The sequence below is a fragment of the Biomphalaria glabrata genome, chromosome 5 (genome assembly GCF_947242115.1).
Source record: "Biomphalaria glabrata chromosome 5, xgBioGlab47.1, whole genome shotgun sequence".
Classification (NCBI taxonomy): domain Eukaryota; kingdom Metazoa; phylum Mollusca; class Gastropoda; family Planorbidae; genus Biomphalaria; species Biomphalaria glabrata.
In genome coordinates this window covers 23,275,461-23,300,861 of record NC_074715.1, presented here as the reverse complement: position 1 = coordinate 23,300,861, position 25,401 = coordinate 23,275,461, and the positions used below count along the sequence as shown (strand labels likewise).

Genomic DNA, 25,401 nt, shown 5'->3' with positions numbered 1-25,401 from the left:
TCTCCTCCAGCACATTTCAGCTCAACCTTTTCTTTCACTCCCCCCCCCCCCCTTTCCCGTTTTTGCTGAACGTTTCAATAATAGTACAGGACCACACACAGCATTTTTATCTAGGTCACAATATGGCGGCTGTGAGGAAAACCTCAGAGAACGGTTAAAAAAAGAGTTGGCATGTTTCAAATAAAATTCGATAAAAATCTGGCCTATTTAAACGCTACAATGGTTCAGTGTTCTCAGGTACCCTATAGAAACTTAATGAGAGCCCCGAGCCATTAAAAAAAAAAGTAATAAAATATTTAATTCATGTATTTTTTCCCCTCTTTAGCTTCATAACTGAAGCTCTAACAGACTCTAAGATAAGAAAAGTCAGTTCATAAACAAACCGATTTTCTTTGAACACTTTTTGCTAGACTTTAACTTAAGTCTTAAAACTAACAAAGACTAGTATAGTCTATAGTGTAGACTAGCATACTTTGATCTAGTTATAATGTAGTTTACTTATATATATATAGAGAGAGAGAGAGAAAGATAGATTTAGAGAGAGAGAGAGAAAGATAGATCTACTAAGAATCTAAACATTCTAAGGTCTACATAAAACATAAGCAATTTTTATTTTACACGAAAGAAAAAAAAAGTATTTCAATTTTGTAAAAAATTATGAAAGATCTTTGAATTTGAGGATGTTTACAATTAATAGGCCTAGTTGGAGATTTCTTTTAAAATGTTATTTTAGCCAACAAACTTAGAATTTAAAGGTTTATGAACATCAGTCAGAAACAAAGTAAAAGGGTTAACATTTAAAATACATGCAATCAGTATTTAAAAAGATCTAGATCTAGTATAGGTTCATAATTGTAGAGAATAGCAACATAACATGATTGTCAATAAGAATTTTAGAACAAAATGAATTCTGTTTGATTGTTGCTTTTTTAAAAATGTAGTCTATATAAAATTGAAGTATTAAAAGATTTGTGCAATAACTCCAGTGTATAGATACAACAGTAAGTACATAGTTTATAAGATTGTAGTGGGAACATTTTAAAGGGTCTACATTAGATTTATATCATTCTTATCGATCCTGAAAACTCATTACAATTTTGGGCAACTTTACAGACAGATTTAGCACCAAAGGAAGTATGCACCCAAAAACTCTACATTCACAAGGCAAAGCTACCCAGAGATTATTTTATTAAACTATATGTATATGACAAGAAGCCAATTCTGTTAGTACAGTATTAGAGATGTAGATTAGTCATGGTAGTTCTTTAATCATTTTTTAAATTGTATAAAGCAATATGCTCATACCTTCAACCCATAATTCCTCTACATTGGTTTCCAAATGTCCAGTTTTTAATCCAACACAACAAAGAGACAGCAACAATAATCCCAAGAATGTGACTTTGCCACAGTGTAACTGTACCAAACATCCAATGCTGTACAAATATTTCTGTAGATGTAGTCTTAACCACAAGGCACAAGTATTCCCATTTGCACGACCCTGAAATATCAAATAAAATTTAAAATAATTTTATAATAAGTTATGAGGGTATGGGAGCATCAAATATTTAAATTATGCCTGTTCTATATCATTTTGCTTAGACCATATAGATGCATCTAGGAAAGAATTCATTGTACACAAAAAAAAAAAAGCTAGACAATATAAAAGAAAAATCAACCTCTTTGGCATTTGCACCTTAGAGTCTTAGACTTTCGCCTTAGTATGTGAACTATTGTAAGAGACTAAGATCAATAATATAACATAGTCATAGACTATAATCTAGGGCCTTTATGAATGTCAGTTATATTAACAAACAGAGCTATATGCATTGGTACAGTGTAGCATAAATAAATACAAATAAAATACAATTATAAACTTGTCCAGTCTTAGTTTTCTGTACAAACTACTGAAATGGGTTTCTATGCAATAATAACTGTTTCCAGTTTGAGTCTTACTTTGCTGTCTATTTGAAATAGGATATATATACACTAGTGTCTAGATCAAGGCAGAGACTCAAAATTAAATGTAAATGTCTGCTTTGTCAAGTTTAGGATGTGTGTTTTCGTCTTTCAGTGTCCATTTTACCATAACTATAAATAATATTGGTTTTATGGCTAAGCTTTTCTTCAGGAGCCACAACAAACTAAGACTGGTCACTTGGCACATAGTTTACTTTTTTATTCTTTAAATTATTGTAGATCTAGACTAGATATAGATCTATAGACTTTAGATCTAGAAATATAGATCTTGGTCGATATCTAAATTTGGGATGTATGACAAAAAGGTGATATAATTAAATACTGTGGTGTAAGAAGTTATTCTAGATCTAATTCAAATTTGAAGCCTCTGCCGCCAATGTTTGCCGTGTAAAGCCGGTGTGTTGTGTGTCGGGTACGAGCGAACACGCCGTACTCACCCTTTTAACTTGTCTGTAAGCGAGTTCAGCATTTATCCAACTAGTTCTGGTAAGAAGCTCGGGGTCGGCCTTAGGGTGGTCAGTCCTATTAGACCGGTTGGACATACTTCTAGGCTCAGGGCCCCTCGGTGATCATCAGAGTGGTAGGGATTCTACACGATCACATTGGCAAAACACAGTAGATCTACAACTAGATAGATTCTAATCGCCACACGAAGTTTAAGAAACAAAACGCAAAAAGTTTTACTTTCTCAGTCTGGCTCGTGGCCTTTAAACCTAGCACGTGTCGACAGTAAGTAATCCATAGTGAATATTGGAAACACTAGTTTAGACACTTAGAAATCCAATAAAAGAAGCACAACAATTGAAATCTGTGTGTGTATGAAACCATTGAGACTTCTCTCCCACTACCTAACTTGCCTCACAGTCTTGGCTTACAACGCTGAATACAGGTACAAAAACTTTTTTTTTCCTCTTTGCCTTCTCGGATTTGCATGCTGGCTCCGCCCCTTGTCCTACTGCGAAGTGATTGATGTTGAGCAGATCGCGGCGCCGATTGGTCAATTATCTAAAGGATTGCCCGTGTAACACCGGCCCAACATTAGTTGCCTAGCAACGGCTCACCCAAGTAGAGAGACCACCCAAGATGAACACGCTTTTAAAGGGCTTTAGAGAAAAAAAAATTCATCTGTGGAGAACGTGAAAGCAGTATCTTACGTTCTACTGTAACTACAGATAGCGCCTTCATAATAGACGAAAATGACTTGTCTCAAAGTTCTGCCAAAAGGACTCCCAGGTGTTAGATATCCAGTTATTCTACCCCCCCCCCACTCCTTATCCCCCCCCCCCCAGCTCCATTAGGACTGAGAGGCAAATTTAGTTTACGACTTTAACAGTTTACATTAACTACAATCCTCCCCCTACTCCAAAAAAACCTCGTATCACACTGGAATGTTCAGTTTACCTGTATATCACTATGGATGTTTGGTCTACTTGTATAGCATATTGGGAGGTTTGATCTTCCTGTATATCACTGTGCATATTATATCTACCTGTATTATCACTTTGGGGAGCATTAGTCTACCTGTATTATCACACTGGGTGGTTCCATCAGGATCTACCTGGAGTATCACACTGGGTGGTTCTGTCTAGTCGCATAGTTTTATAAATTATACTATTGAATAATGTCCAGTCGAAGTTTAGTTAGGTGATAGATACGTAGCTTGTGGAATAAATCTAACGTTGGCAATGCAACGACTGTTAATGTAGGGAATTTGGAAGGGAGAAAATAACAACTTTAAAATACTCTCAACGTCCAAGTCAATACCATTGGTAGGTTTTCGTTAATGTGAATTAAATTTTACAATATTTTCTGAGATATAAATAGTTGCGTATCAACACGCCATATTGTAATTCATTCTGACAATATCACGCATTTCTGGCACTAACCAATCTTAGTGCAACACCTCTCGGCAAAAAAGCTCCTCCCTCTTTATTCACAACTCCTCCCATTTTAGAAAGACAATCTTTTTTCCAGCACTCTATATCATGACGACAACAATTTGTGAACTCCTGTAATTTATTAAACGACACACGCCCCTTTTGCCCACCGCCCCCACCCATTTTTTAAAATTCTTCCATCCCATCGGTGCCTTTGACATCCATCATCGTATACGCCCCCATCATATACTCAACCGATTCATGGTTCACACAATAACACCAACTATTTACACCATATCACCTATCTGATAAATCGTACCAGCCATCTTTGTCGTCATGCCACCCTTCAAACGCAGTCAGCCACCCGGCACACCAGCCCATTGTACATCCCATCTTATACAATATACCATTCCTACATATCATCCTCCAACTTATAACTGTACGTACCACCCACCAACTCGTTCACAAATATCCATTCCTCGAATCGCTAATTGATGTTACTCGTATTTACTCTTCTCTCTCTCTTTTTTCCCCCCTTCTTACCATTTGCCAGTCTTTCTAAACTCAGCTGTACCACACACAACTTTCAGAGAGAGAGAGAGAGAGAGAGAGAGGATGAAGCAGTTAAAAAGAAAAAAAAAGATCAACCTTAGTTTACACTGCTGGAGGCCACCCACGTTGTTCTTCTATCTAAAAAAATTGTGTGCTCTCGTTTCCGATCCGCTATTTCCAGTTGTTTTTTTTTTTTTACTGAATGGACTGAAAGCTTCCATTTGGCGGTTAGGACTATCTTTAGTTCAGGTTAATCCTCAATTCCCATTCCAAGACTTGGTAAGATAGTGAGGAGGGGGGATGCTAGATTTAATTATTGGCTGGTGCCTTGTGGTGTGGAATGAACACACACACACACTAACTTTCTACACAAGCATAGGTTTAAAGCAACAACGCAAGGGAGGTAACAGTAATTTTTTTTGTTTCTCCCCAGTGGTCAAGATTGGATAGAGTTGTCTAATGTTGAAATAATCTCTTCAACCTCAATGCTTAAGTCTCTTAATGAGTAATAGATTAAGTTGTATACCGGTACTAAAGATATTTCCCTTGGCGTCATCTGAAATTACTGACGCACTTATCTTTGAATGGATCAAAGCAGTACTTTTGTATGTCTTAAACATGCAGCCACAAAACATTTCGTCTAGAACTTTACGGTGTGCCTTTCAAGTGGATACACAATTAGAACTGTATAAGTCTAGAACTTTACGGTGCCTTTCAAGTGGATACACAATTAGAACTGTATAGGTCTAGAACTTTACGGTGCCTTTCAAGTGGATACACAATTAGAACTGTATAGGTCTAGAACTTTACGGTGTGCCGTTCAAGTGGATACACAATTAGAACTGTATAGGTCTAGAACTTTACGGTGCCTTTCAAGTGGATACACAATTAGAACTGTATAGGTCTAGAACTACGGTGCCTTTCAAGTGGATACACAATTAGAACTGTATAGGTCTAGAACTTTACGGTGCCTTTCAAGTGGATACACAATTAGAACTGTATAGGTCTAGAACTTTACGGTGCCTTTCAAGTGGATACGCAATTAGAACTGTATAGGTCTAGAACTTTACGGTGCCTTTCAAGTGGATACGAAATTAGAACTGTATAGGTCTAGAACTTTACGGTGCCTTTCAAGTGGATACGAAATTAGAACTGTATAGGTCTAGAACTTGACGGTGCCTTTCAAGTGGATACACAATTAGAACTGTATAGGTCTAGAACTTGACGATGCCTTTCAAGTGGATACACAATTAGAACTGTATATGTCTAGAACTTGACGATGCCTTTCAAGTGGATACACAATTAGAACTGTATAGGTCTAGAACTTGACGATGCCTTTCAAGTGGATACACAATTAGAACTGTATAGGTCTAGAACTTGACGGTGCCTTTCAAGTGGATACACTATTAGAACTGTATAGGTCTAGAACTCTAGATATTAAAGAGTTTAGCTCCAATGTTTAAGGAAGCAAAAATGTGCATAAATCAAATAATTTACAACTTTTTTTATGGGGCGTAAGCATGTAGTTCTATCATGAATTTATTTTTTAGAGTATCTTTAGTCATTTTAAAAACACACATTTAATGGAAGATAACCCTACAAATATTTCCGTAGTTGTTATAGACTGTATAACTCGTATACCTCATTACTGTAGATTACCTCGACTCACTAGCTACATTGCATAGTGTTCTATTCGATGCCGACACATCGCATATATATATATATATATATATATATATATATATATATATATATCTTTGGAAGTAACGCGTGTTTCTGTGGAAAGAAAGAAATGTAACTGCCCCCCTTTTTGTTTAAACTCTTAAAAGCAGGTACAGGGCGCTAAGCATGCGGTGTGTTTTTCTTTGTTTCATACGTTTTACAGTTATTAATCATCCATGTTTTTAATGTGCACGAACCGTTGCAGGCGACCACCCTGGTTGATGGCAAGAGTGTTAGTGGGAAAAAAAAAGTTGGAACAAGCAGGAGGTAGGAATTAAAACTGAACTGAATGCATAAAGCATGTCTCGGTTTAGGCCAAACCAATCACCCTAGAGGGGCAGTTGGAATTGAAAGAGAAAGCTACAAATATAGACATCTACTTCTATCTAGATCTTTGGGTGTTTTAGGCAAGTTTGGTAGGGTAACTGGAAAGACAGCTAATTTTAATCTTTCAATTATGGAAAGAAATCAGTGGCGTCACCGGGGGGTGCGGAGGGTGCTTCCGAACCGGGTGACACCCAAGTGGAAATAAATCCCCTTTTGCAAAAGCAGACAACTTATTAAAAATGAAGTGACAGCAGCTAGATAGGCCTACCAGAAATGCTTATGCACGCATGAATACAACAATCCAGCCAACTTGCACGCTCTCTACGGCTTGTCTCTCATTAAGTATCGACTCGCCATACCCCCTTCTTTATTTAATGATGTCATTTGACTTGAATCCACGGATACGCGAAATATTTGTTGCATACGTCTGGAGGCAAGGTGGCTGAGTGGTAAAGCGCCTGGCTTCCATACCGGTGTCCAGGGTTCGAATCCTAGTGATGACTGGGATTTTTAATTACGGGATCTTTTGGTGCCTGTAAAGGCAGTTACTCGTTGTGCTGGCAATATGACACCCTCGTTAACCGTGGGCTATAGAAACGGATGACCTTTACATCATCTGCTCTATAGATCGCAAGGTTTCTGAAAGTCAAAAAATAAAACATTTGCCCAATGACCCCATTGGGAAAGCATGCGGCGCTCACCCATGCCTCCATGCTAAGTAAGGGTCCACAAACATAAATGTATGCTCCAGTGCAGCGATGTCCAATATACGACTCATGGCTCAGTGCTTTCAGGCTCTTGAAATATCTGCTCTCAAGTGCACAGTGAGGCCGCAGTGGATTTGTGTGTGATATAGCTCGTGACATATGTGCCAAAACAGGCTGTGCAGAACTGGTTTAAGTGGGCAGGGCCGGCCCTACACTTTGCGGGGCTTTATGCGAAACGGATTGCGCGGGGCCCAGTCTGGGTAGGGATAAGGAAAATACGTGAAAATTAAGATTTTGTATTAAAAAATAAATTCGTCTTTGTATTTTGTTCATAGGCCTAATTTACTAATTTACTAAGCACAAAATCGCGATCATTTCAACTTGAGCCATCTACAGTAGATGGTAGTTTTCCAACAAAAAGCCGATAAACATTCAGATTTGCTTTTTAGATTTACTAGCAAAATATCGCTTTTGATTTGTAATGACATTGATGGATGGAGATAGATTTAGATCTATATGTATATGCCAGTGACTTTTAATTAAAGTAAATAAGTATTGGAACTTCCTGTTTTGGTTAAAACTCTCCCTGTTATAACATTTTTATTAGATCTAAATGAATGCTGACAATGCAGTTTTTTTTTATTTTTTAAATCGCGAGTTATATTGGCGTTATCCATATTGAATTACACCACAAAATGACAATTTCGTAGATTTTTCAAAAGATTTTAATAATTTCAGGAGATTTTCGTGAATTTTTTGTATATTTTGCAATTTCAGGAGCTCCTGGAAAATCAGAGCCGCAAGAAACCTTGTAAATATTAAGTTAAAATGGTTTAATTTAATAATTTACTCCTAGAATTGGTTGCAGTGGCCTAAGACCGGCTCTGTAAGTGGGTGACAACAATTTAAAAAACAACAACTTCTAGGCCTATTTGGTAAAACCGATTAAAATGAAAGTCTAATGAAGAAATTGTGTTCACTGTCAAGTTTCTAATTTTAATAATCGTACATGTTAATATATATCTAAATATGTAATAAATATTGATGGAATGTCATAACGTAATTTTAAAGTAGAATGGACACCCATTTCAGAGTGTAACAATCAATAAATATAGGTAATTAGCCAGGGGCGTAACTAGGGATTTGGGGGCCCGGGGGATTGACCTCTTTGGGGGCTCCTTGCATTTTGACATTCAACATATGACATGAGATAATGTACGCAAAAATATATAAGCCCCAAATCAAATTGGTTCAGTATATTAGTAAACTTAACAAAAAGTAATCATCAAGACTCTTTTAATGAATAATATCTTTGTTTATTAGTTAAATAATGCACAAGTGACAAATCTAAATTGATATCGCTTCACGTCGTGCATTCTGTGCAGCAAAGACATCTATAACATCAACTACATCGATACTTTCTAGTATTTGTGACTTCACTGACATTAAAACCATGATAAGCCTTTCTTGCGTCATTGTGCTCCTGAGATACTTTTTGATGAGCTTGAGCTTTGAGAATGATCTCTCACATGACGTAATGGAAATGGCCTGAGTTAGCGGTATTCGGAGGAGGTTGCAAAGTCAGAGCACACGTAATTCCCATATGAAGCCTGTTTCCTCAATATGTCTATTGGTGATTGTATTACTGTTTGTTGATGAAAAGTGCTCGTGTATCAATGACATCATTGAAAAAGCGATTTTCCATTTATTTCATCATACAAACAGGGAAAGTAGCACAGTTTGTCACAAGCGTGTCTTCTAACAGGTGTCTTGGTTCAAGAAGAAACTCAAAGGTATCCTTTTTCTTTCCAGCCTTTGGAATCTGCCCTTCATCTCCATATGAAATCTGTCCAGCACTTCTGTCGCAACACGTTTGAATTGCAGTTGTATTGATAGTCCTACATTAGAACTCAACTTCCCATCAAGTCTTTTCTTTCATATGGTTGTTTTGATTACAGGGAATCCATAGTATTCACTACCTTCTTTTGCTTTTTCGATGGATTGGGTTTTTGTCAGTTTCTCATCATTTTGCAGAAAGCATGAAAGGGTACTAATTTCTTTAGCAGCTTCCCGTATATGCAGTCCAGACTTTTGCAGTTTCTTCCGAACTATATTGATTGGGCACAGGAGCTTTGACCAGAATTCCAGATAGGCAAAAAATTCTTAATTTTCCACTGCACGAAGAAGATTCTGTGCTAATATTATATGGCATTACGTCATTGTTGGTTGTTTATGTTTTGTTCGAAAGCAAAAGGATTCAGAGTATACAAAAGTGGGAAAGATCCATATCTCGTTATGCTCGAGTATAGAAATACTCCGATAAGTGGACTGCCGCATTCACCATCACAACTGCTGACGAGTAGAAGACTCAGGGAGTCATTCCAACTGATCCCAAACTATTGAAACCATTGGTAGCTGAAAATACAGAGACATTACTCAACGAACGACAGATGAAAAGCTAAGTGAAATACGATGCAAAAGCAAGACTACCTAAAGATTATTCTGTCGGAGAGTTCGTCTAGGTCAAACATGGCAGAAAGCAGTTGTCATAAAAAAAAACATCCACCACCCAGATCTTACATCATAAAGACAAACAATGGAAAAACATACAGAAGAAATCAACACTTTTTAAATAAGAGTTTCGATGAAGACATCTCTGGGTACTATGATACCGATGAAGACAATGAACTGCAAACTGTTGCAACAAACGAAACAGACAGTTATAGACCGACGTCTAGAGAGCTTGTTCAGTCAAGACAACCAGAAGTGGACGAATTGTTTAAGTTCCTAGTAGACAGTGCTGGTCGCAGTGGGCGCCGCGCTTTCATAGGCCCCGCGCTAATTCCAAGTGTACATTATTAAATTAAACAATTATAACGTATATAAAATAACAGGGTTTTCGCGACCTCCTGATTTTTCAGGGCCTCCAGGAAATCTCATGAAAATGCAAAATATACGATAAAGTCCTGAACTTTTTTTGAATTTATTCAAATCTCCTGAAGAATAGACAAAATTGACATTTTGGGGTGCCAATAAATAAAAAGTGGCATTGCGAGCTTTCATTTGATAAAAATTTATTGCAAAGACGAAAGTAGGTCTATTTTCTAATAAAAAAAAAAATTTTGACATTATGCTTTTCCCTACCCAGACTAGGCCCCGCGCGATCAGTTTCGCATTGGGCTCCGCAAATGCTAGGGCCGGCCCTGCTAGTAGATATCACTATTAAGAACTTTAAAAGGAAGGGTGTGATAATAACTTCAATAGGAAGGATGTATTAATATTATATGATATTACGTCATTATTTTTTGTTTATGTTTTGTGCGAAAGCAAAAGGATTAGATCATTAGATGTAAATAAAAAAAGAGAGAGTTTCCATTGGATTGAGGAAAGATGAATAAAGGGGTAATAACTCGAATGTGAAGTTTAATTCTGAAATTATAGACGCCAAACCCGAATAATGGACAATTTTAGCATTGTTAAGAATAACTTTTAGTTATACTCGATTCTGTAAATTTTGCTTCAAGGCTAATTAGTGTAGCCATATAATACTAGCCATTTAGATCTATTATTTGTAAATGTAACAAGATACCTGGAATTCGCTGTAGGGCCTATATCATGCAGTTTTATTCGTGGCAACAAAGTTTAAAATGGAGGATACTTCGCATTTCTAAAAATTGATCTCTGCGGCAAAAATATTTTTTAAAATATCTAGGTTTAGTCTTTGTGGTAAATTTAATCCATAAATTTTGATTAAAAAAAAAGACACCCGTTGACACTATTTGTCAATCAAATATATTAATTTATGTATTTACAAATAAATTTCGGACACCCATTTGGGGGACCCCCTAGGTGGGGGCCCGGGGGGATTTTAAAATTCTCCCCCCACCCCCCCCCTTAGTTACGCCACTGTAATTAGCTCACAGTAAATTGGTTCAATGATGACATTGAACGATAGGCTATTTATTAATCTGCAAAAGGCCGATCTCTGCAATATGAAACGCTACTTATTAATTGTTGTTTTAAATTATATTCCACTTATGTACATATTAAATAGACCTTTTTTAAAAAAACGTATTTTTTTTGGGGGGGGGGGTAAATTTAAGTAGTTAGTAGGCCTATGACTGAAAATACACCATCTAGTAATACAATTTTGAATATATATATATATATATATATTCATGGGCGTAGCCAGGATTTTTTTTCGGGGAGGGTTTGGGGGGGGATTCCCCCCGCCCCCCCCCCCGGCGGAAAAAAATTATATATATATATATATATATATATGTGTGTGTGTGTGTGTGAGTGTGTATGTGTACATAATTAATCTTTATTACATTCTGACCCTTTCGGAAGACGTTTATTGTTTATTGTAGACTCCCGGCCTGCTAGCAAGGGGGTCTGGGGGAGTTCGCAGCGCTCCCCCAGCGCGTGGCGAAGCCCCGCCGCCGGGCACTATTTCTGGTATTGAAAGCCAACAATATGCATATTCTGAGGTATCTACAGTGCATTATCTTGCTATTAAAACGTTTTATTTCAAAAACCTAATGTGCTATTCTTACTGACTTAGACCCTCTCGCGCCGTTCGGCGCATTTTCCGGCAAACTGTTTCCGCAACTCTTATTTTGCGTAATTCATTTTGTGTGAGAACATGTTCCTCAAAACCTCATGCGACGCTCTGTCACAACCTTACTAAGGATTCGACTCCCAGTTCGGCATATGATTTCTTTAATTTAGACCCGATCTCTATGACTGACTCCTAAAATCTGTCTTAGCCATCTTTGTTGAGATACATTTAAGGATTTTCAATTTCGGCAGAAGACTATTCACACTTTATTAATGGAGCCCAAGCCACTGGTAGAAATTTGTAACCTTTCTTGACTACTACTACATGCATGTATTTCGCTTTAGATTTTATATCGAAAAGGAAAGTTTTTTCGTCAAATCATCTGTTGAGGGGTTTTAAACTAAGAAATCTCTGGAGTTTTTTTGTTTTTAATTCAAAACCCCATTTAGCTACGATTAAAGAATTTGGTCACTATAGTTTGCTTTAAAATAATATTGAAGAGAGAGGTTTTCAACTCTAAACGCTCTGCAGGGAAATTTTAAACTCAAAACCATCTGAAGGGGTTTTAAACTTTAAAGAAAAAGCCATCTGGAGGAGGGGGATTTACACTCAAAACCCCTTTGGCTACGCTCATAGATTTTATAGTGTGTAATTTGCTTTTTTTTTATATTGAAGAGGTACTTTTTAGCTTCAAACCACAACTGGAGGGGGAGGGGGTTGAAACTCAAAACCCCTTTGGCTACGCTCATAGAATTTTGAATGTATAATTTGCTTTTTTTTTATTTTGAAGATGGGGTTTATCGTAAATTTTGGAGGGGGGTTTAAAATCAAAATCTTCCTCAACTGTGCTGTTGGAATTTGGGGATTGTTGTTTGCATTTTTTTTGTTTTGTTTTATAGAAGAGGGGGATTTAACTGCAAAAACCTCTGGTAGGGGGTTTAAAATTCAAAACCCCCTGTAGGGGGTTTTAAACTCAAAGCCCCCTGGTAGAGGGATTTGTATCTCAAAACCCCCTGATAGGGGTTTTTTAAATCTCAAAACCCCCTGGTAGGGGGATTTAAACTCAAAACCCCCTGGTAGAGGGTTTTTAACTCAAAACTGCCTCGGCTGTGCTGTGGTAAGTGATGATTTAGTATTAAAATCTCACCTAAAATAAACAAAATGAAAGCAAAAATCATTCACTTAATTCCGTCCCCCCCCCCGCAGGGGGGGGGGATTTCATTTCGGGGGGGGTTTGAACCCCAAGAACCCCCCCCCTGGCTACGCCCATGTATATATTTGCCAAAAAATCTAAAACCGTTTGCATAAATGTGTTAAAAATATGGTCAATAGACGTCTCCCTTACTAATAAGTTTCCCGTGTTTCTTACTATTAGTAGTGAATAGTTGTAAAAATGGTGTATTTATATGCAAAAACTGCTTGCATAGTTGATTTAAAAAGTTACATTTTTCACTTTCATTAAGAAAAAAGTAAATAAAATAATCTGAACTTTGAAAGATCTAAAATATCATGATGTCGGATTTTCCATATCTTTTCTAGTTTACGAGCTCTAAACGGGACGGACGGACGGACAGGCAGACCACACAAAACTAATAGCCGCTATTCCCCTTTCGGGGGCTCTAAAAACACAAAATAAAAAAAAATATTTCAGAAGAAGTATAAAATTTATTAATTATTATAATTATGCATGAAAATCTATTTTTAACACGCTTCAAGTACATCGTTTCACCCCACCCCCCCAATTTTTCCTACCATGTGGGAGAAAGTTCACATTCATTTACATTGTTTTCAAAGCATCAACCTAATTGAATATGTCCAACACATCCCATTTTTTCCCTTATTAAAAAGTAGGTTAACTTTATTACGAGTACTAATCAAGGTTACACCGAAGACATTGCGTTTTGTCTGCGTGTACAGATAAATGTTCTTATTACCAACTACTCAACAAGTCAGATATCAACATGCAACTCATCAAAGGTGGCAAAGTGGAGAAAAAGGCTGGAGAGGAGGGGCGCTGTATTAACCATTGCGGGTGGTCACTGTCAAGTGTGGGGGAGAGCAGGGCTGTAACTATAAACACGCGAGCATAGAAAAAGAAAAATTGGCTCAAAAGTGAATTGTTTCTGTGCGTGAGAGAGAGAGAGAGAACATGGAAAGAGAAAGTCTATAGAGATGCTGAAACAAAGTTACTTTCTTAAGTTTTATTGAAGGTAACACAAAGTAGGGGATTAAAAGGCTTTTATATCCAATGTCTATTATAACACATTTATTTTAGTTGTTGCTACATTTCGGCTTTTAAAAAATAAATTAAAAGTTTTAGAAAAAAAAATGCTTAGATACGAGAGCGTCCATAAACTACCCCCCCCCCCCGGATATATTTATTTAATTTCTTTGTTTATTTCTTGACTAACTATGACTATCAAACCTAACTAAGTAGACCAATAAGCCAGTTTCTCGGTACATATTATAGCAACGATTGAATGAGTTTTGATGGTTTCTAGTTGACCTTTAAAAAAAACAAAAACAAGCCAAGTGCAATGCCCCAATGGCTTAAAACAACGTCTGGAAGATCATGGTCTTTTCACCAAGACGTCTGCTAAACGTCTCAAAAAAAAAAAAAAACGGTCACCACTTCAAGGCTATGGTAAAATAATTGCCGCACGAAAAAAGACCCCCTCTCCTTTTTTTTTTATTACCACAAAGAGAAACCCAGCAAACACAAAATAGTTGGCGTTCATGCAACATAATCTATTTTCTTTCTGTGGATAATGGGTTTTTATTTAAAACCCCAGACTACACATTTATGTGACACGAGACACAGTTTGTGTGTTCTGATGGCCATTTTACTGTCACACTATGGTTTGAAAAGTTTAGGCGATCTACTTAATAGAAAAACACGTGGGTGGCCACTTGATGTGTCCTACTATGAAAAACCAGCATGCTTATGTGAGATAAATCAATACGCCGAGTTTTCTGGTGAATCGGCTTCATGTTTACTGACACTTGGAGTTGGCAGGTTCTCTCTTTGACCCTGAAAGTGTAAAGGATGGCGGATGTAGAATAAAATTAATCTTCAACTCAGTGAGATGAGACTGACACAAAACAGACAGTACTAGTTGCACATGTGTGAATGTTTCTTCGTTGAGATCTAGTTTCGTTGAAAAGCATTCAGAGGATCTAGCTTGGCAGAAACATAGAAAATAGTCCCACTTCAAGATCTCTCAACATGATAGTCTCTGGATCAAGATAATTGTATCCATACCAATCCTTGACTGTCAACAATCACATTGAAATACTTATAAGTCTAGACCACTTTACGTTTCACTTTCAGTTTTCACCTCTCTCTGTTTTTTAAACTGGAAACCATCAGCATCTAACTAGCTGCGCTACCATTCAACCACACAGACCCCGGAAGACCAAGCTGTATAACGAAAAGCTTGGAAGGACACTGATAACTATTTCACAATGAAACAGAAGAAAAGTGTGTGTGTGTTAGGGGGGGGGTAGAATCAGCTAGACTTAGATTCTTTTAATAGAATCAGCTAGACTTAGATTCTTTTAATAGAATCAGCTAGACTTAGATTCTTTTAATAGAATCAGCTAGACTTAGATTCTTTTAATAGAATCAGCTAGACTTAGATTCTTTTAATAGAATCAGCTAGACTTAGATTCTTTTAATAGAATCAGCTAGACTTAGATTCTTTTAATAGAATCAGCTAGACTTAGATTCTTTTAATAGAATCAGCTAGACTTAGATTCTTTTAATAGAATCAGCTAGACTTAGATTCTTTTAATAGAATCAGCTAGACTTAGATTCTTTTAATAGAATCAGCTAGACTTAGATTCTTTTAATAGAATCAGCTAGACTTAGATTCTTTTAATAGAATCAGCTAGACTTAGATTCTTTTAATAGAATCAGACTGTTAACTGCCATTCAGAAAGAAAGAGATGTTTCATTTTTAGAGCTTTTTTTTTGTTGAGTAAATTGACTTTGATATGGATGCAGTTTTATCTGTAAAATTGTATCTTATATTGAAATGAAATGTGAAGGCAGGTAGAAATGGAAAGAACCAGCTCAGACGTAGAGTGTTCAAGCACTTGTACGAGAAGGAAACTGGTGTGTATTGAGTCTGTAAGTATTGGAGAAATGCCTTTTTTTTTTTGGTTCAAGCCTTTAGGTAACATCATGCATTAATTAAGAAATATTTCTATTCTATTTGATCTCACGTGTTGACTTCACTCACACAGGATTTGTTTGTTTGTTTTATTTCTAAAACTTAATGACATTTTCCAATCGATTTGTTTGTTTGTTTTATTTCTAAAACTTAATGACATTTTCCAATCGATTTGTTTGTTTTATTTCTAAAACTTAATGACATTTTCCAATCGATTTGTTTGTTTATTTTATTTCTAAAACTTAATGACATTTTCCAATCGATTTGTTTGTTTGTTTTATTTCTAAAACTTAATGACATTTTCCAATCGATTTGTTTGTTTGTTTTATTTCTAAAACTTAATGACATTTTCCAATCGATTTGTTTGTTTGTTTTACTTCTAAAACTTAATGACATTTTCCAATCGATTTGTTTGTTTGTTTGTTTCTGATTTCGATTCTTTGGATCAGTGGCTACCTGCACTTTGGGTTTACTCCTGACCTTTAAGTCTCTTATAGCCCCATTTCTTTTCTGAGCGTGGAAGTATAAATAACACGTGACTTGTTTGCTTAGTAAGAAATAAAGTCAGAAGGAAATGGGTTTCCACGAGATGGCCTTCACCTTCAGATTCTGGTCAGACATTCAGCACCTCGAACGTCTCAAAGAAAATATTAAGGTTCAGGGCGATGTGTGTATTATGTGTGTTTAGTTTTGAATGAATAAATAGTCTCCCAACCATCCCCACCAGGGCGCCCCACCCCACCACACACATAAGTGGACGAAGAGAAGAACGAGTGTCAGTCTTCCAAATACAATTTTAGAGGGCGCTTAGAAGTGTAGTGTTTGATGAAGCGGTCTAGCGCCCCACTGTTCAAATATCTGCCTCACCATTGAAAAATCCTTTTTAATTATAGCCAAATTTGCATGAAAATTAATTTTCAAATGCGTTGACTTTCTTTTCTATTTGACAGGATTTTGAAAAGATAATTATTACAACTTGAAAGAAAGTTCAGTTGATAATTGTTTGCTATATTCTTATTCAACTTTAAATCAACAAAGTTGTACAAAATAATTGGGCTGATCATACCCCCCCCCCCCCCGCCCAATCCTATGACGGTAAAAAAAATAAAATAAGTGTTTATAAAAAAGCAGATCTTGTTGAAAATTGAGGGAAATAAAAATATTTGTCTATGACCATATTTGTTAGGAGTGATATCCTTGATTTTCATTAATCTTATTGAAGTTATAAAATGAAGTCTTGGAAGTCACTGAATATTGTCAGCAGAGCTTTCTGCTCTAGAGATAATCAGCATTGGTGTCCCACACATTTATGTTGACATTTGTTGAAACCAATGGTCTAAAATGGTCTGCGATCTGTTTTACATGTTTGGGCTGTTCCTTCAGAGTTGAAGATAATTAGGCCTACACCCTAGCCCAAACATCCCACAGAACGACGAGGGGATGGCGGCGGGCAGGGTTCGAACCCGGGACGATTTAGACCATCGAACGACAGCCCAAAGCACACTATCAGGCAGCCACACTGTCTTAGTCTGCGGTATCCCATCATAGTTTCTTGCATAGTCTGCGGTATCCTGCGATAGTCTGGTTACATGCCTACCTCAACTACATTTTATTTTAAAATCTGTTTCCATGACCATACATTGTCTTCTTATTTATTTAGCCACAAGAAAATTGATTTTTTTAAATTAAATTATCCAATGGTCAAGGAACAAAAGAGTTTGTTTTTTTTGGACTGTCTGCTTTTGTAATCGCTGCCGTTGTTGTGGGCTATCTCATTAATTACTCCACATTAGCCCCCTGAGATGAACTCCTATTGAAAAAACAGAGCAGGAAGGACTCAATCCTTCCATAGTGATCTGGCAAGAAACTAATGCCTCATAGCTACCATACAAGTCGAGTGACTGCTCAGACAGGTCCCCCCTAAGCTCGCGGAGCTGGGGACACTCGTTTAAGACATGCGACATTGTTTCGACGCTCTCTCCATAGTGACGGCATCGGGAGTCAAAGTTCGGACGGAACCGGGCAAAGTATGCCCCAATAGGACAGTGTTCTGTCCTGCACTGCACAATGATTGTCTGCTCTGACCTCCTCAGTCGCCACCATGGATCGTCGCGATCTGGGTGACGCATGTGCTGCCAGACACCATGTGCTCCCACATTAGCCACAGAACATTACATGTTCATAATAGACTTGATAAAGACCTGTATTGTTGCAAATTACACATTTATTTATAACTGGGAAGTCCGTCTAGTCTTCATGAACATCACCATTTCTCTATCATCCGAAACAACTTACTTCTATACTATCGCCATATTGCTCTTCTTGTTCGCCTAAGTCTACTATGTCATTCGTCTGTCTTACTACGTCACTACTTTTACCGTCGCTCAAAACTATACACAATATATTTATCTAACAAAGCTAACCTACTCTCTAAACTAGTACATAACACTGTGTATCTTACTCTCTAAACTAGTACATAACACTGTGTATCTTACTCTCTAAACTAGTACATAACACTGTGTATCTTACTCTCTAAACTAGTACATAGCACTGTGTATCTGACTCTCTAAACTAGTACATAGCACTGTGTATCTGACTCTCTAAACTAGTACATAACACTGTGTATCTGACTCTCTAAACTAGTACATAACACTGTGTATCTGACTCTCTAAACTAGTACATAGCACTGTGTATCTGACTCTCTAAACTAGTACATAGCACTGTGTATCTGACTCTCTAAACTAGTACATAACACTGTGTATCTGACTCTCTAAACTAGTACATAACACTGTGTATCTGACTCTCTAAACTAGTACATAGCACTGTGTATCTGACTCTCTAAACTAGTACATAGCACTGTGTATCTGACTCTCTAAACTAGTACATAGCACTGTGTATCTGACTCTCTAAACTAGTACATAGCACTGTGTATCTGACTCTCTAAACTAGTACATAGCACTGTGTATCTGACTCTCTAAACTAGTACATAGCACTGTGTATCTGACTCTCTAAACTAGTACATAGCACTGTGTATCTGACTCTCTAAACTAGTACATAGCACTGTGTATCTGACTCTCTAAACTAGTACATAGCACTGTGTATCTGACTCTCTAAACTAGTACATAGCACTGTGTATCTGACTCTCTAAACTAGTACATAACACTGTGTATCTGACTCTCTAAACTAGTACATAACACTGTGTATCTGACTCTCTAAACTAGTACATAGCACTGTGTATCTTACTCTCTAAACTAGTACATAGCACTGTGTATCTGACTCTCTAAACTAGTACATAGCACTGTGTATCTGACTCTCTAAACTAGTACATAGCACTGTGTATCTTACTCTCTAAACTAGTACATAGCACTGTGTATCTTACTCTCTAAACTAGTACATAGCACTGTGTATCTTACTCTCTAAACTAGTACATAGCACTGTGTATCTTACTCTCTAAACTAGTACATAGCACTGTGTATCTGACTCTCTAAACTAGTACATAACACTGTGTATCTGACTCTCTAAACTAGTACATAACACTGTGTATCTGACTCTCTAAACTAGTACATAACACTGTGTATCTTACTCTCTAAACTAGTACATAGCACTGTGTATCTGACTCTCTAAACTAGTACATAGCACTGTGTATCTGACTCTCTAAACTAGTACATAGCACTGTGTATCTTACTCTCTAAACTAGTACATAGCACTGTGTATCTTACTCTCTAAACTAGTACATAGCACTGTGTATCTTACTCTCTAAACTAGTACATAGCACTGTGTATCTTACTCTCTAAACTAGTACATAGCACTGTGTATCTGACTCTCTAAACTAGTACATAGCACTGTGTATCTGACTCTCTAAACTAGTACATAGCACTGTGTATCTGACTCTCTAAACTAGTACATAGCACTGTGTATCTGACTCTCTAAACTAGTACATAGCACTGTGTATCTGACTCTCTAAACTAGTACATAGCACTGTGTATCTGACTCTCTAAACTAGTACATAGCACTGTGTATCTGACTCTCTAAACTAGTACATAGCACTGTGTATCTTACTCTCTAAACTAGTACATAGCACTGTGTATCTTACTCTCTAAACTAGTACATAGCACTGTGTATCTTACTCTCTAAACTAGTACATAGCACTGTGTATCTTACTCTCTAAACTAGTACATAGCACTGTGTATCTGACTCTCTAAACTAGTACATAACACTGTGTATCTGACTCTCTAAACTAGTACATAACACTGTGTATCTGACTCTCTAAACTAGTACATAACACTGTGTATCTTACTCTCTAAACTAGTACATAGCACTGTGTATCTGACTCTCTAAACTAGAACATAGCACTGTGTATCTGACTCTCTAAACTAGTACATAGCACTGTGTATCTTACTCTCTAAACTAGTACATAGCACTGTGTATCTTACTCTCTAAACTAGTACATAGCACTGTGTATCTGACTCTCTAAACTAGTACATAGCACTGTGTATCTTACTCTCTAAACTAGTACATAGCACTGTGTATCTGACTCTCTAAACTAGTACATAGCACTGTGTATCTGACTCTCTAAACTAGTACATAGCGCTGTGTATCTGACTCTCTAAACTAGTACATAGCACTGTGTATCTAACTCTCTAAACTAGTACATAGCACTGTGTATCTGACTCTCTAAACTAGTACATAGCACTGTGTATCTGACTCTCTAAACTAGTACATAACACTGTGTATCTGACTCTCTAAACTAGTACATAGCACTGTGTATCTGACTCTCTAAACTAGTACATAACACTGTGTATCTGACTCTCTAAACTAGTACATAGCACTGTGTATCTGACTCTCTAAACTAGTACATAGCACTGTGTATCTGACTCTCTAAACTAGTACATAGCACTGTGTATCTGACTCTCTAAACTAGTACATAGCACTGTGTATCTGACTCTCTAAACTAGTACATAGCACTGTGTATCTGACTCTCTAAACTAGTACATAGCACTGTGTATCTGACTCTCTAAACTAGTACATAACACTGTGTATCTGACTCTCTAAACTAGTACATAGCACTGTGTATCTGACTCTCTAAACTAGTACATAGCACTGTGTATCTGACTCTCTAAACTAGTACATAGCACTGTGTATCTGACTCTCTAAACTAGTACATAGCACTGTGTATCTGACTCTCTAAACTAGTACATAGCACTGTGTATCTGACTCTCTAAACTAGTACATAACACTGTGTATCTGACTCTCTAAACTAGTACATAACACTGTGTATCTGACTCTCTAAACTAGTACATAGCACTGTGTATCTGACTCTCTAAACTAGTACATAGCACTGTGTATCTGACTCTCTAAACTAGTACATAACACTGTGTATCTGACTCTCTAAACTAGTACATAGCACTGTGTATCTGACTCTCTAAACTAGTACATAGCACTGTGTATCTGACTCTCTAAACTAGTACATAGCACTGTGTATCTGACTCTCTAAACTAGTACATAGCACTGTGTATCTGACTCTCTAAACTAGTACATAGCACTGTGTATCTGACTCTCTAAACTAGTACATAACACTGTGTATCTGACTCTCTAAACTAGTACATAGCACTGTGTATCTGACTCTCTAAACTAGTACATAGCACTGTGTATCTGACTCTCTAAACTAGTACATAGCACTGTGTATCTGACTCTCTAAACTAGTACATAGCACTGTGTATCTGACTCTCTAAACTAGTACATAACACTGTGTATCTGACTCTCTAAACTAGTACATAGCACTGTGTATCTGACTCTCTAAACTAGTACATAACACTGTGTATCTGACTCTCTAAACTAGTACATAACACTGTGTATCTGACTCTCTAAACTAGTACATAACACTGTGTATCTGACTCTCTAAACTAGTTCATAACACTGTGTATCTGACTCTCTAAACTAGTACATAACACTGTGTATCTGACTCTCTAAACTAGTACATAACACTGTGTATCTGACTCTCTAAACTAGTACATAGCACTGTGTATCTGACTCTCTAAACTAGTACATAACACTGTGTATCTGACTCTCTAAACTAGTACATAGCACTGTGTATCTGACTCTCTAAACTAGTACATAGCACTGTGTATCTGACTCTCTAAACTAGTACATAACACTGTGTATCTGACTCTCTAAACTAGTACATAGCACTGTGTATCTGACTCTCTAAACTAGTACATAACACTGTGTATCTGACTCTCTAAACTAGTACATAACACTGTGTATCTGACTCTCTAAACTAGTACATAACACTGTGTATCTGACTCTCTAAACTAGTACATAACACTGTGTATCTGACTCTCTAAACTAGTACATAACACTGTGTATCTGACTCTCTAAACTAGTACATAGCACTGTGTATCTGACTCTCTAAACTAGTACATAGCACTGTGTATCTGACTCTCTAAACTAGTACATAACACTGTGTATCTGACTCTCTAAACTAGTACATAACACTGTGTATCTGACTCTCTAAACTAGTACATAACACTGTGTATCTGACTCTCTAAACTAGTACATAGCACTGTGTATCTGACTCTCTAAACTAGTACATAGCACTGTGTATCTGACTCTCTAAACTAGTACATAACACTGTGTATCTGACTCTCTAAACTAGTACATAACACTGTGTATCTGACTCTCTAAACTAGTACATAGCACTGTGTATCTGACTCTCTAAACTAGTACATAACACTGTGTATCTGACTCTCTAAACTAGTACATAACACTGTGTATCTGACTCTCTAAACTAGTACATAGCACTGTGTATCTGACTCTCTAAACTAGTACATAACACTGTGTATCTGACTCTCTAAACTAGTACATAGCACTGTGTATCTGACTCTCTAAACTAGTACATAGCACTGTGTATCTGACTCTCTAAACTAGTACATAGCACTGTGTATCTGACTCTCTAAACTAGTACATAGCACTGTGTATCTGACTCTCTAAACTAGTACATAGCACTGTGTATCTGACTCTCTAAACTAGTACATAGCACTGTGTATCTGACTCTCTAAACTAGTACATAGCACTGTGTATCTGACTCTCTAAACTAGTACATAGCACTGTGTATCTGACTCTCTAAACTAGTACATAGCACTGTGTATCTGACTCTCTAAACTAGTACATAGCACTGTGTATCTGACTCTCTAAACTAGTACATAGCACTGTGTATCTTGACGGTGACGGTGAAGGGATAGATCGTGTTCCACATGATGTTTTGTTTTTAATGTTTAAAATCTTTTCAGCTTTTTAAAGAATGTTTTCTCTATTAGGACTATACTATTGTCTAATGAATGTAACAACCTTTACAAATTGTAAAAATGTTACATCTGTGTAGGTCAAGGTTACTGCAATAGCGCGCACTTTTGTTTGAAAACATTCACACAATTATACAAATGTATTTTCAAAATCAAGACAGAGCGTTTCAACCCGAAACTTATATGTAACCTGAATGTCTCTGAACAAAACCTGAACAAAAGTCAGATTATTTGCAGACGATTGCATAATATATAGAACAATAAAAACAACACAAGATACAGAAATTTTACAAAGAGAATTAGATGAATTACAGAAATGGGAATCAAATTGGAGCATGTCTTTCTACCTAGAAAAATGTCAGTTATTAAGAGTAACAAAAAACTAAAACAAATTTATTCACTTATCTTATTCATGGCAAACCATTAACGCAGACTTAAAAACGCAAAATACCTAGGTGTTATAATAAATGAAAAACTGTCATGGAATCCCCATATTGATAAAACTATCCAAAAAAAAAAAAATCAAACAAAGCATTAGGGTTTATTAAAAGAAATTTCTATAAACCAAATAAGACCATAAAACTAAAATGTTTTTTAACCTTGGTTAGGCCAGTAATAGAATATGCATCCTCTGTTTGGGACCCTTCAACTCAAGAATACAGAAAATAGGAATAGATACAAAATAGAGCAGTAATATTCATAACAAACGAATATTCACATTTGACTAGAGTAACACCTTTAGTAAAATCACTAAATTTAGAAAGCCTTCAGGATAGAAGGCTCAAAAGTAAAGAAGCAATTATATATAAAACATTGAACCGTAATCTTCAAATACAAAAACAAAATTTAATAAAATACTCTGAAAGACACAAAGATAAAGGCACACTCCTCGTTCCTTATGCTAGGAAAAAATGTGTACAAATACTCCTTCTTCCATAGTGCTATTAGAGCATGGAATGGGTTGCCTGAGCTAGGCAGAATTTAAGTCATTGGTTAATATGCATGACTAAATGCATGCGTAGGACGTAATCATCTTCTTTTTTTAAAGTAACGTCTGTATCATATAAGGTAATAAATAAGATATGAGGTAATATGAAAGTACGACTGACCACAGGCGTAGACAAAAACTCTATTTGACACAAATTCCCTTTATTATCTTCCTAAGTAAACTATTAGAATCTGTTACAAAGCTCTCACAAAAAAAAAACACACACTAATTCTTGTCTCTAGAATCAGTACAACTCTAATATAGACTCTGGCCGAACGTAGACAACTACTGTGCACTAACTTCACCAGACAAACTTCATTCCTCCATTAGTTTGATGGTGAAAAGATGTCAAGTTTTGATCGAAATAGTCGATGGTAGCCTATGCTCAAGTTCAGTTCTATGGACTTCTATGTCGCATTGTTAGAAATAGTTTTTTCATGTGTTCTGGTAGAAAATGATTTTTGTTTAGGCCTAAATAAATAAAATTGCTTGAAACAGTGCTCTTTAAATAGAAGTTATGCTCAGACGGGAAAGGAAATTATTCCTGAGAACATATTCCAAATATCAGGGCCACCAACAATACCGTTCTCACAATAATTTATTTATAAAAGAATTTAATAATTTGTGCACCGCCATACAAATTACAACACTTTTATTTTGTTCAAGGGACATAAAAGATAAATTAAGGTTTTCAAAGTATATAATGCATTATTTCCCTTAATTCATGTCAGCGCTTATACAGGCTTAGGTTGTGTTTTCACTGGTCACAGATGTAGTGCATTTGAAATAGATCTAGGGCCTATGTCGTACATGGCGAAATGTTCCCTTAACACATTTTAATGTTCACTATGCAATGAAACTAGACGACATAGCCATCTAATCCTAATCTATATATTTTAGAGGGTTTTGTGTGTGTGTGTGTTTTTTTTTCAGTAAATTAACTTTGATTTGATTTTTTGATTTGAGGCACATCGGCACAATTTAGGCCATGTCGTGCCTGCAGTCCCTTAAGGACTACTCTCTCTCTAAACAACAAGGGCCAGATTCTATACAGTCATATAATTAAAATCAAGGTCTATTCACAGTTAAAATAGTAAAGGTAGTAAAAATTTAAATATTTGGTAAAAATCTAATGTAAATAGTGCATGTTCACAAATTCAGAAATCACATCTTCGTAGATAGCCCCACTTCCCGAATAAAGCCCAGTACCTTCC

At 36.6% G+C, this 25,401-nt stretch overlaps 1 protein-coding gene across 1 annotated transcript in view; it reads right to left on the bottom strand.

Moving 5' to 3' along the window:
• LOC106065455 (protein patched homolog 1-like) overlaps positions 1-2,861 on the bottom strand; it is a 44,153-nt gene extending 41,292 nt beyond the window's left edge. The window contains exons 1-2 of the mRNA XM_056030742.1: positions 2,415-2,861; positions 1,306-1,498 (exon numbers count right to left, since the gene is read on the bottom strand). Coding sequence (XP_055886717.1) covers positions 1,306-1,498; positions 2,415-2,519 — 298 coding nt within the window. The 5' untranslated portion in view covers positions 2,520-2,861. The remainder of the gene's footprint in view (positions 1-1,305; positions 1,499-2,414) is intronic.
• Between the last annotated feature and the right edge of the window lie 22,540 nt (positions 2,862-25,401).